This window comes from Puma concolor, chromosome C1 (assembly GCF_028749965.1).
Source record: "Puma concolor isolate L17-30 chromosome C1, mPumCon1.1.hap2, whole genome shotgun sequence".
Classification (NCBI taxonomy): Eukaryota; Metazoa; Chordata; class Mammalia; order Carnivora; family Felidae; genus Puma; species Puma concolor.
In genome coordinates this window covers 15,961,504-15,980,444 of record NC_141674.1, presented here as the reverse complement: position 1 = coordinate 15,980,444, position 18,941 = coordinate 15,961,504, and the positions used below count along the sequence as shown (strand labels likewise).

Sequence of the window (18,941 nt, the reverse complement as noted above, 5' to 3'; positions counted from 1 at the left end):
TTTTTTATAACTTCTTGTTGAATTTTGATTTTAATTCCATTTAACATATAGTGAGTCAACAATTCATCTGCCAGTGTACTCCCTAATCCCCATCATCTGTTTCACCCAGCTGCCTGCCCTCCTCTGCTCTGGGAACCATCAGTGTGTTCTCTGTCATAATCTGGATTTACTGTATTTTTTTTTTTTAATCCTTCAAAGAATATTCATTTTGGAGAGAGCTCGAGTGCGCAAATTGGGGGAGGGATGAGAGAGGGTGTGATCAGAGGATCCAAAGCTGTCTCTACACTGACAGCAGCAAGCCCAATGCAGGGCTCAAACTCCCGAACCCTGAGATCATGACCTGAGCTGAAGTCGGATGCCCAACTGACTGAGCCACCCAGGCGCCCCGATTTTTAAAATCTTTTTAAGTTTACTTATTTATTCCGAGAGAGAGGGAGAGAGAGAATCCCAAGCAGGCTCTGCGCTGTCAGCACAGAGCCTGACATCGGGCTCGATCTCACTAACTGCACCATCATGACCTAAGCCAAAATCAAGAGTCAGACTCTTTACCGATTGAGCCACCTAGGCGCCCCTGGACTTACTTTTGTAATTTAAGATCGACATTAAAATAAACTCATAGCAGTAGTACCTTTTATTTGGTTCTAGGTTTTTCTTCCTGAAAAATAGTACTTTCTTACCATCTTATAGAAATGGAATATGGCAGGCAAAGGGGGTAGGGTAGTAAGCTTGTTTAAATACTCAAGCATCTAAAGAGCATGCTGAATTTGTATTGCCTTTTAATGTTTCAGATCCCTGTTAAAGTATCTTGAATGTGTATTATAGAAATTTGTTTTCTGTGGCCCTCCTCCTTCCCCTCCCCTGCAAAAGGATGAACATACTAGAGGCATTCTAATTTAGTTATCTTTTATTTCTCGACCTCAGCAGAACCTTCTAAGTCCCAGACACGTAAACCCAAGTGTGGCAAAGGAACTCACTGCTCTCGAAATGCATACATGTTGGTGTATAGACTACAAACTCAAGAAAAACCCAACACAATTGTTCAGGTACCAGGTAAGCAGTTTTCCAGGGTTACGTAAGGCAAATATGTTAGAATACTGTGCTCAAAGGTCAGTGACAAGAACTTACTGCTTTAGCGGCATCTGGGTGGCTCAGTTGTTTGAGCGTCTGACTTCAGCTTAGGTCATGATCTCATGGTTTGTGAGTTTGAGCCCCTCCCTCATCAGGCTTGCTGTGCTCAGCACAGAGCCCGCTTCAAATCTTCTGTTCCACCCTCTCTGTCCCTCGCCCGCTCACACTCTCCCTCAAGAATAAATAAAACATTTAAAGATAATTACAAAAATAAAAACTTCCTGTTTTAATTTATTAAGATAGGTTGATTGCAGATAGTAAGTGTTGGTGAAAGTAAATATAATCACAGATTTGCTTTTAAAGTAGTGAATTTTGGGGGTGCCTATCTGGCTCATTTGGTGGAGTGTGTGACTCGATCTCATGGGTAGTGGGTTTGAGCCCCGTGTTGGGTGTAGAGATTACTTAAAAATTACAAAATTTTGGGGTGCCTGGGTGGCCCAGTCGGTTGAATGCCCAACTTTGGCTCATGTCATGATCTCGGGTCGTGGGTCGAGCCCCGGGTTGGGCTTCTGCTGTCAGCACAGAGCCCGCTTCAGATCCATAATAAAATCTTAATAAATAAACAAACAAATAAATAAATAAAGTAGTGAGTTTTTTAAAATAAAGGTACCATTAAAAAAAAAGTTTGAGAGAGCAAGAATGAGAGATAGCCTGCACGAGTCGGGGAGAGCCAGAGAAAGAATCCAAGGGAGGCCCTGAGCACAGAGCCCAACATGGGGCTCAGTCTCAGGAACCCCAGGATTGTGACCTGAGCCGACATCAAGACTCGGAGGCCTAACTGAGCTACCCAAGCACCCAAAAAATAAAGGAACTTTTAACAGAACTGTTCCACTGACCCCTTCCCTCCCAAAGAAAACCACAAACAATTTTTAAAATTCTGTAGGTAAGAAAACATGTATTTAAGGAACCATTTGGTTTAATTTGTAAAGCATACAAGTGGGTTTTACCCACTTAGCAAGGTGCCCGGCTGGCTCGGTTGGTAGAGTATGCAACTCTTGATCTTAGGGTCATGAGTTGAAGCCTCACCATGGGCATGGGCTTAGAGTTTACTTGATAAAGAAGGGGTGGGGGAATGGGGAAGAGTTGCTACAGGCCTGAGGGCGGTCTTAAATTGTCATCTTACCTACTACTGGACTGTGGTCTGTGGCATCATCTGTTTTTAAGTGGTATTTGTGAGCCATTTGATGGCTCCAGTTGTCTGGTGACATCATAGAGAACCAGATTGGGAATTACCTAGTATCATTCAAGTGGCTGTTTCCATTTTTACTCTTGTCTGCAGGTTATAGATCTCTTACAGAAAGGGAGACCGCAGTAGGAAGTTCCCGCTAGAATCCTAACCGATATTTGCTGTAATTTTGAGATTGGCATGGTTCTGTGTCTTTGAAAACAGGAAAACATTAGTTTTTGTCTTTCTCTTTTGAATAGCCTTTCTTCAAGAGCTGGTAGATCGGGATAATTCCAAGTTTGAGGAGTGGTGTATTGAAATGGCCGAGATGCGTAAGCAAAGTGTGGATAAAGGAAAAGCAAAACACGAAGAGGTTAAGGAGCTGTACCAAAGGTTACCTGCTGGAGCTGGTCTGTAAGATATTCTGGGACAACACTGCTGCCATTATGTGCCTTGTTTCTTTCGTGTTCACAAATGTATATGAACAAACTTTCCCCTACCCTTTCTTATAACCCACTAACGCCAGCTTAAGCACTATAAAATTACTATGTAAACGAGCAATAATTTGATGCATAGCATTCCATATAGTTTTCATTATCATGTACTTTTAAAAATGGGAAGCTCTTAACAAATTAAAAGGTTTAGGTCAGCATTCTGCATATGTATGAGTCTTACAGGCATTTCTATTTTGTGAGATATTAATTTGTTCTTAAAAATCTGATTGAGTTATGGAAGCAACTCACTGCCCTGACAGTCCTAACAGGCAGTCTTGTCTGTATACTATTTTTAATGATACTATTATACTAATTTGAAATTTAATATCAAATATTATGCTAAGAATGGAGAGCTTTCTGCTGACCCTTAATTTCTTAAGAATTATCCCACACAAGCCAGCTCATCCCTTTACTGTGTATGTTTATTCAAGTTTACCTAGTGCCTTAGAAAATCCCAACTTTTTAAGCCTTCAGTACCATTGGTAACGATGTGTCTTTAACGTTTCCTAGGCAGACTTCCCCATGTCCAATTCCTATGTAAAGAAGAGAGGCAATTTAATCCTAAGTTTTGAAGATAAATACTCAAGTATAATTGTACTTGTGGTTTTGTCTTTTTCATATCTTATTTTTCCATTACTGGTATACTCTCTTAAACAAAAGATGAATATAAATTGCTAAATCTGTAAGAGTGACTCTGAACAGTTCTTTCTAAACCACATCTTTATTTGATTCTGACTTTTTTTTGTAATGCGTTGGTCTCACTGTCCCAAGGGTTGGGATTATTCTAAAGAATGAGACTGACCCTGATGTTACTGAAAATGATTTGGACATGAATATGATTCAAATACCTAAATTTATTCAAAGGAGTTGAGACCTAGAAATCTATTTTTTGAACTGTATTCCTAGTTTTCTTCATTCACTGGACAAGAGAATGGTTCAAAACTGCATTTTATGTTAGATGCAGTTAAGTCCCTCTCTTTTAAAACCGCATTGTCCAAAGGCGGGATGTGTCTGGTTAGCACATACTTGGGCATCTCCTGGCTGTTTTCAGTCTCTGAGAAACTGCTCTTGTGTTCTTAGAATATCTCTCCGTTATCAATACTTTTACCAGTTAGGAACATCTTCCTCCCATTTGCAGTAAACATACATAGTAGAATATCTGTGTCGTGTTAAGTGTTGAAAATCCAAAATCAGATGAATGTGGTTTTGTGCTGCCAATCCTAGTCTTTGTTATGCATTTTCTAACTCTTACTTGTGTTTGTGAACATTTATATAAAAGAAGAGTCATTTATCCTAAAACATATGCCTCATCGGGAACACAGACACTTTTGGTCCTTTTTATTGAAATTTAAATAAGGTATCTGCAAATAATGGTAAAGTATCTCTAGGTGAAGTGTTGCAAATATTTTTGAGGCCACAGTCTTTGTAGACTTCTATAATTCCCCCCCAAGGGATTTCCTTATGTTCAAAATTCAGGCATTTAAAAAAAAAAAAAGTTATACATAACTTTAACCAAAATGTACATTTCTCTCTGGTAAATACTGTCACAAGTGCTTTCCTGTTTTGTGAAGTGGTGAGATGATAGACGGTTCAGTATTTCCACCTTGGCGATTAGAGTGCGCATTCCTTTTTCGGTGCTTGATTACCCATGCCTTCGGAAGACAGTGCTGAGCTGGTTTGCTAGATCACAAATCATAGGGAATCTGCCATGAGTCTTTCTCTAGGACAGAAACATCAGTAGTGTAAAAACTCTCCAGAAGCAGATCTGCCTTAACTCTTGAGACTTGAGCTCGTCCCTGATTGTCTGGGAACTCTTGGCAGAGACTGATCCAGCTCTTCATAGTAATCGAGATTGGGAATGGAAAGACAGACCTATGTGAACCACAGCCCCTCTTCCTTCCATGGGTCCTCCAGCACACTAAAACTAGTGCCCTGAATCTAGAAAATCAGTAGAATTAATAATACAGAATTCCATCAGAACCCCAGAACTGCTCTCTGCTCTCTCCCTTCCTCCTCTTACTGTAAAATCAGATGTGATTTTTCTGATCTTCATGACTTACTTTTAATTCGTATGTAACTGCTCAAAACCAAAACAATAACCTTCACTTGGAAGTTTTCTGTGGGATTTGAGTAGGGGATTGGGAAATCTTGTCTGAAGCAGATTGCCTTTGAGCCACATTATCATACGGGTCCGGGATACAGCCACCCTGGGCTTTCAATTCCAGCAGCCGGCCCTTGGCACAGGGTGTTTTCTGTACTTCCTGGACTCGTTTTCTTGTGAGGGTCGGGATCGTTACGGTTTGTTTGCAGTTAGCAATGGTGGGCATTGTCTGCTCTTCCCTCCCCAGCACCTGGGGACATGAGAACACCTGGTGAATGGTTCTTGAATGTTCCTCTGTGTCACAGTTCAGTTTTCCCTCCTTTGATGGTCTTCAGATTAGTAAAAATTTTAATCTATGTGACTATATTTGAGAAAGGATTAGATATGCTAAGAGTTTCATTTTGCTTTCTTGGACAGAGATCATGTATGTTAGTAAAATTCTGAAGATAACCAGGTGTACTCTGTCCCTGGCAGATTAAACTCGATAAATGCCAAATAAAATTGGGAAGTATTTTGAATTTAATTAGCTGTATCATTATATATTGTAGAGTGTCACAACCATGTTACCTATACTGAATCTTAAGGTCTCCACTTTATATATTGTGTGAATGTATGATTAACTTTTCTATATCTCTTTTCTTCCAAAAAGCTCAAAATGCTTCACATATCTTATCTTTTACATTCAACAACATCCCTGTGAGGTAGGTAGAAGGCAGGTATTATTACCTTCATTTTACAAATAAAAGACCTGAAGCATAGAGAGTTCAAGTGACTTGCTCAAGTTCAGTTTCTTGGTGGCAGAACTTGGATTAGACCTTGGTCTCAACTTGGCAGTCATGAGCTCTTTCTCTGCAGCTGCATTAGGGCTGACCAATCCATCAGAAGGCTCTCAGTTGACGATGTACAGTCTTAGAACAAATACGGGATGCGATCATGCTGAATTTTGTTTTTGTAAAAATTGAAGTGTTTCACACTGAACTTAAATGGAAAGTAGTTTTCTAGACTTGTCACTAACTCTAAGAGAAGTATACAATTGGTCAAAATGGGCTTTGCATTGAATTGTCTATCCCTCAGATCTCATCAGAAGTAGTACATGATACAAATACGTAAATTCAATCTCTGTATGTTTTCTTCTATGTTTTATGCTGGGACTCACTGGAGATCTTTGTAAGTAATCAAAGCTGGCCCTTTGTCCTTAATTTTGACTTTTAGGGAACTCTGGGACTCTTGTTTTCCCAAATGAAAACTCATTTTGAGGTGGTTCAGTTTTGTCTAAATTTTTGCAACGTCAAAGTCGCGAACAATTCAATTCTAGTGTAATTCATACTGGAATTTGTATAAAATAACTTACTTTCTTGATATATGTTATATAACAAATAGCTCATGATACGGACTGGGGTGGGGAAATCAAATACGTTTTAAGTGACACCAGTATCCTCTCGGATGAAGAAAAAAAGTTCAGTGGTTAAAACTGGCTTATAAAAGTGTGGTTATGGCTGATGAGGTTAATTTGTAAAATTTTTTCTGAGGTTAATTTATAACTTGGAACTCAGTCTCTTCATTCTCATTTCCAGATGTATTTCACATATTGGTGAGAAGTGTTTATGAAAATCATTTATGAAATGAACCTAGTAGGGAATGAGGTTATATGATTTGCGTGCCAATGTGTGGAGCATGGCTTCTAGTCGACAGTCATGGGTGTCCTGATCAGAACTCTGCTGTGCTATCAAGCAAGACACTTCTCTCTGTGGATGCCTCTTTTGTAGAATGTGGTTAATAATACCAGCCGCTCTCATAGGGAACTGTGCAGTCTCCTATCGTGCACAGCTCCTTGACCTAGAAGAGGGTTAGTTAAATGGAGTTTTATGTCATACTCCTCAGCATTTTCCCTGAATAGTGATTCTTCTGATTCTGCTAACTTTGGACAGAGTTTGTATTGTCTTTTGAGGAAAATTTGTATCACTTAGTCAAAAAGCTGTGAAAATACATAGATGCTTTCTTTTGCTTTTTTCCTCAGAGCCCTATGAATTTGTCTCTCTCGAGTGGCTACAGAAATGGTTGGATGAGTCGACACCCACCAAGCCTATCGATAATCACGCTTGCCTGTGTTCCCATGACAAGCTTCATCCTGATAAGATATCAATTATGAAGAGAATATCTGAATATGCGGCTGACATTTTCTATAGTAGATATGGAGGAGGACCAAGACTAACTGGTAATTCGAGGTGTTTTCTCTGCTGAAAAAGTAATGCCTTAAGTCCTCAGCTTGTGGTCTCTGATCATCTCACCCAAACTGTGACAGCCAGAGCAAATGCTCCTTACGCTTTGCAGAAAGGGTTCGCTAATGAGAGAAGTTATGCAGCATTAGACCTTATAAGCTATTTTTATTTTATTTTTAAGGTTTATTTATTTATGTTTGAGAGAGACAGAGCACACAAACGGGGGAAGGGCGGAGAGAGAGAGAATGAATGAATGAATGAATGAATGAATGAATGAATGAATCCCAAGCAGGCTCCGCACTGGCAGCATAGATTTCCGACAGAGGGCTCCAACTCACGAACCGTGAGATCATGACTTGAACCGAGATCAAGAGTTGGACGCTTACCCAGTGGAGCCACCCAGGTGCTCCTAGACCTCATATATTTGTAATGTTAGAAAAGAAACTGACACTTTTCTTTGAGTTTTAACGGTGGATTTTGCCCTCTCAAAGACAAAATTTTCCTCTTTTGAGGAAACCACGTAGTCTTTTATTAGTTTGTACAGTAGTCTTCAGAGTACTTGAACCTTGGTCTGGTAGATTGCACATCTGATTTGACTTCCGTAGATTGTTCACTTAGCTTATGAATGGAAGCTACTTGATGCCACCTTGAATACAGAGGTATTTATAACCACGTAGTGTCCGTAGTCTGTTTGCTTCCGGTTGTCTCTCCTCAAAACACTTTCCTTTTAATGAGCTACTAGCCACACAAGGCCTCCCTCCAGTCTGTCGGTGAATCTAATAAAATTGTGTGACCACGCTCCCCTTTTCCGAAAACAGCACTTAATTTAGTAGAAAGGGGGAGTGTGGTCGTACAACTTACTGCATAAAAACTGGCATTTAACTGCAAGATTCAGACCTTCTCTTGTACACATCTGGAGTTTTGCTTGCCCAGTTTGTTTTTGATTCACGATCAGTGAACTAAGCAGTGATTATATCATTCCAAGAATCACATTTCAGGGCTGCCTGGGTGGCTCAGTTGAGCCCCACATCGGGCTCTGCACTGACAGTGCAGAGCTTGCTTGGGATTCTCTCTCCTCCTCTCTCTGCCCCTCTCCACTCTCCTCAACGTAAATAAATAAAGTAAAAAAACCAAAATCACGTTTCATGATTCCTACAGCTGTGAGTTTGGGGCCTTGGTGGTGTTTATCCCTGTAGTGTTCTGTGCTTTCTGTGCTTTGAAGTGTTCCAATATTTCATACCCCCACGAAGCTCTCATTTAACATTACATTTATAGTTGTCAGATATGTTGACACTCCTCTGTGCCCTCCCCCCCACCTGAGAGCCTCCATTATTTAACTACAGTCTTGTAAAATAGGCATCTAAATCTCGTAAAATAGTAGATAGCGTAGGTAGTTGTAGCGAATGGTGACATCTCGCCTCGCATTGTTCTTTATGTACAGAACAATATTGGTGTTTTGAAATCTGTATCGCCTAAGTAACGTAGGATATATGCTGATCTGCTCTGCTATCAAAACATGCAACTTTGGTTGAGAATTCTGTGTTCTGTGTAGTACTGACACTTCCCTATCAGCAAATCAGTATGTGAATGAACCGTTTCCTTTCATTCCCTCTAGTGAAAGCCCTGTGTAAGGAGTGTGTGGTAGAACGTTGTCGTGTGTTACGTCTGAAGAATCAACTAAATGAAGACTATAAAACTGTCAATAATCTGCTAAAAGCAACAGTAAAGGGGTATGTTACACAGCGCATGCTGTTTATGACGAGCTGCAACAGTTGTAAGAGGAAATCACGCAGCAGCTTATTAGTTCCAGACCATAGGAGTTAGGATGTTTTGAGGAAAGGGTGATGCGGTGGTTGGCAGCTAGATTAAATGTCGCAATGGTTGCCACTGCGGCAAAGATAAGGAAAGCCAAGTGACACAGCCTTTGTGACTGCACTCCCTCTGTTAGAAAAGTAGAAGCAGAGGTGTGGGTCTGCAGTCCGACCAAACCAAGCAGCATGTTAGTGCGTTCGGGAGTGGAATTGTCAGTACTCCTGGCAGGCGTGGGGGCGCCCCCTTTAGAGAGCACGACGTATATTAACAAACGGTCCCCCGTGGAGGGCCCTTGTCGAAAATACCCAGGGTACTTGCAGTATGTTGAGCATCACTCCACAGAGTATCTTGCACCCAGGAACCAACAAAAGCAGGTGGCATTTCGTATGGTACCTGTTATGTGTCTGGGTTTAATTGAAGGTGCGTGTTTTCCAAATAAATATTATTCACTGTTTTTGATCATTCTGTAAACAGCCTAGTGAGTCCTCAGATGGGTGTTTGCATATAGACGTGGATGTGTGTGAGAGTACCTACAGATGTCCTTGAAGGCACAGCTATATGTGGTTGTGCCTGGTAGTCACGTGAAAGAGTAGCCAGCTGAGTCGTGTCGGGCGTGAACGTAACCGAGGAAGCCGGACGAGATTTGGGATGGAACCAGAATGAATATGAGATCTGTGCTATTCAGTAGTGATGAGGAAAAATGGCCAGGATGCAGGAGGGGGATAAAAATGGTATGGACAACAGAGTTTGAATGTTAGTAATTCGTTCTAGTTGTGGCCTTTACAAGTAAAGAGGGGGTGGGGGCCTCAGGAAATACTACTTGTGTGACGTCACGTGGTCTCTGTTCCACAGCAATGACGGGTTTTGGGTAGGGAAATCTTCCTTGCGTAGCTGGCGCCAGCTGGCTCTCGAGCAATTAGATGAACAAGATGGGGACGTCGACCAAAGCAACGGGAAGATGAACGGCAACACCTTAAATAAAGGTAATGTTGAAAACTAGTGTGTCAGTGGTCATAAACTATACCGCGACATACCCATACGGAATTGCCGTGTACTGACTCGTATTGGTCAATTTCCTCCAGAAAGTATGTTGGGGGCTTGTTTTCCAGTGCTTTTGTCAACATAAACAGTACACCATTCACATCAGTTTTTACTAGTCTCATAGATGAAAAATGATAGAGCAGTGTCAAGACTGTGCCTTTCAAAATTATCACTGAGATTAACCATGGCCGTTTATTTGAGAAGTTCATTGTGTTTGTGACGGAATGAGGAGACAGTTACCTGGTCAGTGTCCTTTCTTTTTCATTTTTTACTGATTTGAGAGAGAAATCGCACACACATGCTCAAGTGAGGGAGGGGGGCAGAGAGGGAGACAGAATCCGAAGCAGGCTCCATGCTTGACTGCGGGACCCTGGGATCATGACCTGAGCTGAAACCAAGATGTCCGACCGACTGAACCAACCAGGTGCCCTTCCACTTGAGCTTTTTAATGATTAATAAATATTCTTTGCATATTATCTTAAGCGTATTAAAAATGTGTACTTAACATAAACTAAAACCCCTACGTAGTTATTCTAATCTCCTTATGCTTAAGGATTGTGTTCCTGTAATACACAACTACAAATTCATGGTGACACAATGCAGACATAGGAAAAGCAGATGTTGGAAGAGAAATGTTAACAGGAAATGCACAGTTCTTATTATACGTTTTTGATATTATTGGTTAAGTCCTTATTTCTCATTAGCCTCTTCTGAAGTTTTCCGTTCAACCCCTAAAAGAAGAGGTAGGTGAAAATAACGTGACATGTGGATGATTAACTTGGTTTAAGATCCTGTATTCTGAATAGCTTGACTAGAATTAATGGAAGGAGATGTAAAGTATTTTTCAATTTGAAAAAAAAAAAAAAGAACATTTTCTTGCATAATCTAAATCTTCAAAAAGTAAAACTGCCATTCAGATATTTTTCTTTCCTTTTAAGGGAAAGAAACATAGCGCTTCTTAGCATAACCACGTACGAATCACTTGGGTCTAATTTTTGGAATGTTTCAAGTTTTCTTTGTTCGGAATTGTGCTCAGCGGTACTGCTGCTTTGACCTTCAAATATAACAGCTAGAATGATTATTATCTGTGTTTCTTTTGATTAGAGGAATCAAAAGAAGAAAGGAAAGAAGAGGAGGAGGAATTAAATTTTAATGAAGACATTCTGTGCCCACATGGTAAGCTAGAAGCATACATCTTTTTTTTTTTAATGTTTTATTTTATTTTTGAGAGAGGGAGAGACAGAGAGAGAGACAGCGTGCGGGCAGTGGAGGGGCAGAGAGAGAGGGAGACACAGAATCCGAAAGCAGGCTCCAGGCTCCGAGCTGTCAGCACAGAGCCCGGCATGGGGCTCGAACTCTCGAACCACGAGATCATGACCTGAGCCAAAGTCGGATGCTCAACCGGCTGAGCCGTCCAGGCGCCCCAGAAGCATACATCTTGTGTTGTTAGTCTGACGTTAGTGTATCACAGATGTTTTGTTAAGTATTCTCCCCGGGTTTCTGAGAGAAGTAGGCCCTGACGTGGCTGTCATGGTGCAGTAAACCGGCTTTCTAATCTGCTTGACTTTTCATATTTCTGTTCTCCCGTCCTTTTCCCCAGTTAACTTCTTACTGCCTGCTTTCGTGCCAGGGCCTCTCATATGTTCTTTCCTTGCAAACAATTTTTTTAAAAAAATACAAAATAGGATTTTACCATATTTAGAAAAGAAACTTTGTCGTGTGTCAATTGAAAGACTGAGTTTGAAGGCAGGAATGTCCGTTATGTCCCATGACTGAGAGTCTTTGTTTGACTTGAATACTCTCAGAACAAAATTCATATATTTCTTATTATTAGGGCTCCTTCTGGTTTCATTTCTGAGATATCCATTGACTAGCTACTGTGTGCTATGTTCTCTTAATGATAATTTCCAATTTTTTTTTAATCGATCCTGTGTATTTGATTATCTCTTACTTGGTCTTAGTGCTCACTTCTAATAAGTAACTTTTTGCAAGAGACTCCTTGTATATGGCACACAGTTTCCCATTCTGTTAGCTGTCTGCACATCAAAGAGGCATCAACTTCTCAAAGGCACTTGCTGCATAAGTCTCCTTCCTCCTCTCTCATTTCTAACTGTATCCAATTCTTTTTTTTTTTTTCCTTTTTAAACATTGTTATTCAGTTATTGAGGGACAGAGAGAGACCGAGCATGAGCTGGGGAGGGGCAAAGACAGAAAGAAGGAGACACAGAATCTGAGGCAGGCTCCAGGCTCTGAGCTGTGAGCCCAGATCTTGATGCGGGGCTCGAACTCATGAACTGTGAGATCGCGACCTGAGCCAAAGTCAGCCACTTAACCACCTAAGCCACCCGGGAGCCCCCTAACCGTATCCAATTCTTACTTCATTAGTTCATTCCGAATCAGCGCACGATAATCTCATACTTACCCTCATGCACCTTAGTGCTTTTGTATCAAGACTCCTTGAAGACACTAGTGACAGTAATTGTCAGGTGAGTGATGCTTGGCGTGGTGATGTTGCTGACCATTATCACGCTGTGCTTTAGCTTGCTAGCTGAGTGGCTGAACTCACTCGTTTGCTGGCCATACCACGTGGAGGGGGTGTCATCGTGGGATGTGGATTCGGGTGTTTGTGGGTTATGGGTCCTAAGCCCATCTGTCTTTCCTGTCACATCACCCTTTCTCCCATTTTGCCCTTCCTTACACTAGGAACACACATGCGGGTTAGACATGCCCTCTGGAGTGCTTGACAGAACAAGCAGATAAAGGTGAAGTGAATAGCCAAGATGGTTTTTTTTAAACCATCATAGCATGGGTGTGGACAGTGGGGTAATTGTCTCCCTTTCGAGAGTTGAGGATTCTGTGGCTCATTGCTACTTTCCTGCGAGGTGCTGCCCAACTGCTGGAAAACGCGTCGCAAGTCGGATGTCATCTTAATCCTTAGCTCGCTGACTTTTGCTCTGCCTTCCCACTTCTTGTCTCATCTTGTCATTTCAGTATTACAGTTTTGACAGAAAGCATGGCAGACCTGAGTGTGATTTCAGAACTTGGGCTGCACTCTTCAGCAGAAATTGAGCACAAGAGCTGGGGTTTTGTTTTGTTAAGATCTTTGGCTTGATCTCAGCTTCGTGGCATTTTGTTGCTGTACATTATCTAGTTTTTTTTGTTTTGTTTTGTTTTTACTTTAACGCTTATTTATTTTGAGAGAGAGAGAGAGAGAGCATGAGCTGGGGACAGGCAGAGAGCAAAGGAGGGAATCCCAAGCAGGCTCCACCAGTGCAGAGTTCGATGCAGGGCCCGAACCCACGAACTGTGAGATCATGACCTAAGCTGAAACCAAGAGTCGGACACTTAACCACCTGAGCCACCCAGGTGCTCTGAGATCAAGAGTGAATGCTCCACTGGTTGAGGCAGCCTGGCACCCCTATTTTACCTCATATTTCAAAAGTATGGTTCTCAACGACTGGATTTTGTGGACCTCACTTGTCAGTGTACTGTCTGCCCGTGGATGCCAGGGTTTACAGGTGCAGCATATTGTACCTTAGAAACCCACTTCACTCATTAGATTTATATGAAAACTCCTTCCTGAGCTGTGGTGGTGGTGGTGGTGGTGGTGGTGGTGGTAATCGCACTAATAATAGTAAGATGATAGTGGACATTTATTGAATGTTTACCATGTGCCCAGTCGTTTTCTAAGCGTATAGGTATTAGCTCCTTTAATCTCTACAACAACGCTGAGAGGTATTACTGTCTTATCTGTCTTACTGATGAATAAGTAAACTGAGGCACACAGAGGTGAGAATCACCTCGAGTTCACCACACTAGAAGGGTAGTTTTGCCAAGCGCAGGAAGAGTTGCTCTTTCAATGTACCATTTGTCCAGAGCCATTCTTTATAGGTATTTTTTTCCCTTCCATTTCTGGTAGCTTGTCAGATTTTTGTCCCCAGTGTTGTGACATCTCACCCGGGCCTGTCTTGGCGCAGGCCCTACCTCATATACTGTGCAAGATGCTCTCTGGATGCCGGGTGTGTGGCAGCAGCTAACGATGACGAGCTTTGCTGTTAGGGTGCTGTGGCTGGGCTGTTGTGCTCGGGAGTTCTCCTTATTGGTGTCTGTTCTTGGGTGCTCGGATTTCTCCATCAGCATTTTCCATTTTCATGCCTGGACAATGCTGACTGCGCTGTTGCTGCTCTGGGGTTGTGAGAGAGAAGAGTGCTTGGGAGCCTTTGCCTTCTGTGTGAAACATTTACTGGTCCCCCTCTCAGCTCATGACCGCATTCATGTCGGCACTTTCTGTCCTCCAGTGCAGGGGGAAGCCTGTGGTCTTTTGTGGGTAGAGTGGCTTTTATCTGTAGGGCATTGAGGAAGGGCCTGAGAATTTTAACTGCCTCCTAAATAGAGACTTTTGGTCTATTCTCCTGTTTTGCAATCTCATCCCTACTTCTGTGTGCTTCTGATTCCTGGGTCAATGGGGGCTGTTCTGTGTAGTAAATCTGGTTACTTCCTGACCTTCACCACATTTAAATTAATTTTTCTTCTGTCTCATCCATTTGCTCTTAAGCTTCAGACATTTTTGTTGGCATTGCTCCCTCTGTGTTCTCTTTGTCACCATGATTTTACAAATTTTTTAAAAAATCCCTTTCCTCTGGTGTAATGATATTTGAGGAGGCACTGAAAGTACAGTTATAAATGTCATTTTTATCTGGAAGTCCTTATTTTGAATTTGCATATTTGTATAGTAAAATCCTGATGTATTTCTAAAGCCCCGTGTATATTTAATACATCAGAGATTTATGTGAATTAATCACCAGATTATACTCCATTAGGAGATCGATTACTACCATAGAGTTCAGTATTTATTGCAGATACTTTCTATGTATTAAGTGTTCTTACCCAGTTCATTGTATATTCATTTAAGTGGATAACCTTCCCATAACTTAAACCTTTTTTGTTATACAGATTGGTTAATATTTGGACAGCATTTCGTTTTATTTTTATGTGTTTTTCAGGTGTTCTATGCCCCAAGTTACTATAGTTTAACCTAGATTTTGTGGGTGAGGGTATTTATGCACAATGTGTGAACTCATTGTTTACTACTAGATTTCTGTGTTTGTCAGAAGAATCTTTGGGAATTAGGCCATCCAAGCAAGTGTGTTTGGTGAATTTAATCTCATGACTGGTTTGATCTGTATTGGGAGATGTTGGTCAAGAGTGAACTTAGTTGATAGGCTTTTTCCTTTCACGTTTTAGGAAACTTATTGCAGAATACAAGTCTAAAAAAAGTTGTTTATGACCTCATAATAACTCATATTCAGATACATTAAATCATCGTAGCAGTTATTAAAATGATTTGTACCAGGGGCGCCTGGGTGGCGCAGTCGGTTAAGCGTCCGACTTCAGCCAGGTCACGATCTCGCGGTCCGTGAGTTCGAGCCCCGCGTCGGGCTCTGGGCTGATGGCTCGGAGCCTGGAGCCTGTTTCCGATTCTGTGTCTCCCTCTCTCTCTGCCCCTCCCCCGTTCATGCTCCGTCTCTCTCTGTCCCAAAAATAAATAAACGTTGAAAAAAAAAATTTAAAAAAAAAAAAAAAAAAGATTTGTACCTAAGTATAGACACATCACAAGGAGCACAGGGGACAGTTAAACTGCAGCAAAACGAATGATTCATATACTCTTCTGACTTCAAAATAAATTTAGGTTGTTCTTTATACCCATCCCACATTAAAGTAAGTCATTACGTAAAAATAACCTCTTATTGGGGCGCCTGAGTGGCTCAGTCGGTTAAGCGTCTGACTTCAGGTCAGGTCATGATGTCACGATTTGTAAGTTCAAGTCCCGCATCGGGCTCCATGCTGACAGCTCAGAGCCTGGAGCCTGCTTAGGATTCCGTGTCTCCCTCTCTCTCTGCCCCTCCCCCACTTGTGCTCTGTCTTTCAAAAATAAATAAATGTAAAAAAAAAAAAATTCAAAATATATTTAAAAAAAATAATAACCTCTTATTAAAACAAGGGCAACACATCCATGGTTAACATGACATGCTATTAATGTGTGTGTGTTTGTATTATTTACTTTATTCACACTGCTTTTCTGAACCACACCGTGCTATACCATGTACGTATATACATAGCATGTACGTCCTCTTTAGTACTTTTTTGGGAAAAAGGAAAGAAACCCCTTTAAAATTATAACTGCCTTGGAGTTTTTTTTCTAAATCAGTTGTGAAAACCTACTGTAATCTTTTCGATGGCTGCATCGTATTTCACCGAAAAAGATGCACCAAATTAACATCTGATAAACCAGTTAACTTAAAAAAAAAAAAATTCCCTGGTTGTGTCTGGGGATAGACGTGTTGGAGTGGATCTTCATAGCCTCAGGAAATTTAATAGCCTGCTCAGAAAATTAATTTTTGCAGTGTGACCTATTTTCTCTGGTCATGTTTTTTTATTTTTTTTTTTAAATTTTTTTTTTTTTTTCAACGTTTATTTATTTTTGGGACAGAGAGAGACAGAGCATGAACGGGCGAGGGGCAGAGAGAGAGGGAGACACAGAATCGGAAACAGGCTCCAGGCTCTGAGCCATCAGCCCAGAGCCCGACGCGGGGCTCGAACTCACGGACCGTGAGATCGTGACCTGGTTGAAGTCGGAGGCTTAACCGACTGCGCCACCCAGGCGCCCCTCTGGTCATGTTTTTTTAATGCAAAATAACCTTTTTTTGAGTATTCAAAGCTCAATAAGAGGTGTAAGGTAAGAAGATGCATTTTGAGGTGTTAGAAATTGTGGGGTTTGGATGAGACAGACCTGGGGTCATATCCCAGCTTCCTTGTAAACAACCTACAGTGAGTCTGTATACCAATTTCTCTGATTCTCCATTTATTTATTACATAGAATATGTAAAGCCAAAATGACAACACAGTATTTAGAAAGGTCACTGGCTTTATTACTCTTAGTTATGGGGGTAGAAGCAAATGTATGGCTTTCAGAACTTAACGGTAGTTTTTTGGGGTAATGACTAAAATGCAGTTTACTAATTTATCAACCGGGAGCAGCCAAACAATAGAAATTGGAACCACAGGGGCATCCGAGCGGCTCAGTCTGTTAAATTCCTGTTGATTTCAGCTCAGGTCATGATCTCGAGGTTTGTGGGTTCAAGCCCCACGCCGGGCTCTGCACTGACAGCGGGAAGCCTGTTTGGGATTCACTCTCCCTGTCTCCCTTCCCCTCCCTCTCACTCTCTGTCAATAAACATTAAAAATAAAAGCAAAGAAAAAAACCTGTAGGCAAGCGTGGCATTTAACTGTGGGTGGAGATGCATTTCTCTTGAACACCCTGCCTTGTCACAGGGGCACCAGGGTCCCTGCAGGCCCTATTAGTGCTTTCTTGCCCGGCCCTGGTCTCATCTATGTGATTTTATCACCTAATTTTTCAACCACAGACCTAGATGAAGCATATACCGGAAAGGCTACCACCTTTAGAATTAAATGACCTTGAAGATGAAATCTACAGATTTTTGAAACGAGGGAAAGAGGGTGCAAATTACAGAAAATAAGGAAAAGAATACATACAAATTTTCCTAAAGTTTAAGCAATAGAAGATAGATTTTTTGAAGGGTATGTATATTGACTTTTTAAAGCTGTTTTCCCCCAAATATAATTTTTCGTTTTTTTAACTCAGGGGAGTTATGCATATCTGAAAACGAAAGACGACTTGTTTCTAAAGACGCTTGGAACAAACTGCAACAGTACTTTCCAAAGGCTCCTGAGTTTCCAAGTTACAGAGAATGCTGCTCACAGTGCAAGGTACTGAATGTTGTGCTGGCATCTGTGGGGATCGCATGCCGCCTCCCTGGATTGACTTTTCAGAGCTGACATTGTACTTCTGATGGGGGTGTAGGGAGGAGGCAAGCCCTGTGCCGTCAGCAGGAGGTGGTTGATTACCTCTTGCTTCGTTCTCTTTTTTCAGATTTTAGAAAGAGAAGGGGAAGAAAATGAAGCCTTACATAAGATGATTGCAAACGAGCAAAAGACTTCTCTTCCGAATTTGTTCCAGGACAAGAACAGACCATGTCTCAGTAACTGGCCAGAGGTATAATGATCCCCACAAAGGATGGAATTCTTACCTTTTCAAGGCTCTTGACAAATTCCCAGTGAACTGTTTCAGAACAACCCAGATTCTCATTTTTTGGTAGTCTAATCAGTGGGTTTATTCTAGCTTACGGTTCCTTGGCAGAGGGCTGTATTTACATTTTAGTTATAAAACTTGAAGAAGGAGAACCACAGCACACGGAAAAACATTATCCCTAAAGGGTTTCGGTTAAGTGCGCACTGAGTTAACAGGCATTTGTGTGTGCTTCTCTGTTCCAGGATACAGATGTCCTGTACATTGTGTCACAGTTCTTTGTAGAAGAATGGCGGAAATTTGTCAGGTAGAACCCAACATTTTCTATTTCCTTTTGTTGTTGTTCACTTTAGTATTTTTAAGAAAAATGGATTCTAGGGGTGCCTGGGTGGCTCAAGTCGGTTAAGGATCCGACTTCGGCTCAGGTCATGATCTCACAGTTCGTGGGTTCAAGCCCCGCGTCAGGCTCTGTGCTGACAGTTAAGCCTGCTTCAGATTGTGTCTCCCTCTCTTTCTGCCCACCACCCCCCACCCCCTTGTGCTCTGTCTCTTAAAAATAGATGTCAAAATTCCAATGACATTGAAAAAAAAAGAAGAATTATGGATTCTAGGGGTACCCGGCTTGCTCCTACGGTAGAGTATGTGACTCTTGATCTCAGGGCCATGAGTTGAAGCCCCATGTTGGGCATAGAGCCTACTTAAAAAAGAAAATAAAAATTAAGAAGTATGTATTCTGATCATGGTACCATTGATGGTTACTTTTTTTTTTTTTTTTTTACACATATTAAAAGCTTTCTTTATGTTAAATAATCTTAAGAAAACATTTATTTAACTAGTATCCTTTTAAATGTGTGTCTAATTTTAAAATAATTAC

The 18,941-nt window shown here is 41.3% G+C and overlaps 1 protein-coding gene across 10 annotated transcripts in view; it reads left to right on the top strand.

Annotated features, from left to right (window-relative positions):
* USP48 (ubiquitin specific peptidase 48) overlaps positions 1-18,941 on the top strand; it is a 112,652-nt gene that overhangs the window by 68,494 nt on the left and 25,217 nt on the right. For 5 of the 10 annotated variants that reach the window (XM_086715959.1, XM_086715955.1, XM_086715957.1 and 2 more), the window contains 10 exons: positions 922-1,050; positions 2,554-2,707; positions 5,538-5,589; positions 6,932-7,103; positions 8,723-8,837; positions 9,772-9,902; positions 11,065-11,136; positions 17,624-17,748; positions 17,912-18,034; positions 18,313-18,374. In XM_086715959.1, the coding sequence (XP_086572085.1) occupies positions 922-1,050; positions 2,554-2,707; positions 5,538-5,589; positions 6,932-7,103; positions 8,723-8,837; positions 9,772-9,902; positions 11,065-11,136; positions 17,624-17,748; positions 17,912-18,034; positions 18,313-18,374 (1,135 nt within the window). Of the gene's footprint in view, positions 1-921; positions 1,051-2,553; positions 2,708-5,537; positions 5,590-6,905; positions 7,104-8,722; positions 8,838-9,771; positions 9,903-11,064; positions 11,137-17,623; positions 17,749-17,911; positions 18,035-18,312; positions 18,375-18,941 lie in introns of all 10 variants that reach the window. The other 5 variants (XM_086715958.1, XM_086715952.1, XM_086715956.1 and 2 more) reach the window with 4 other exon arrangements.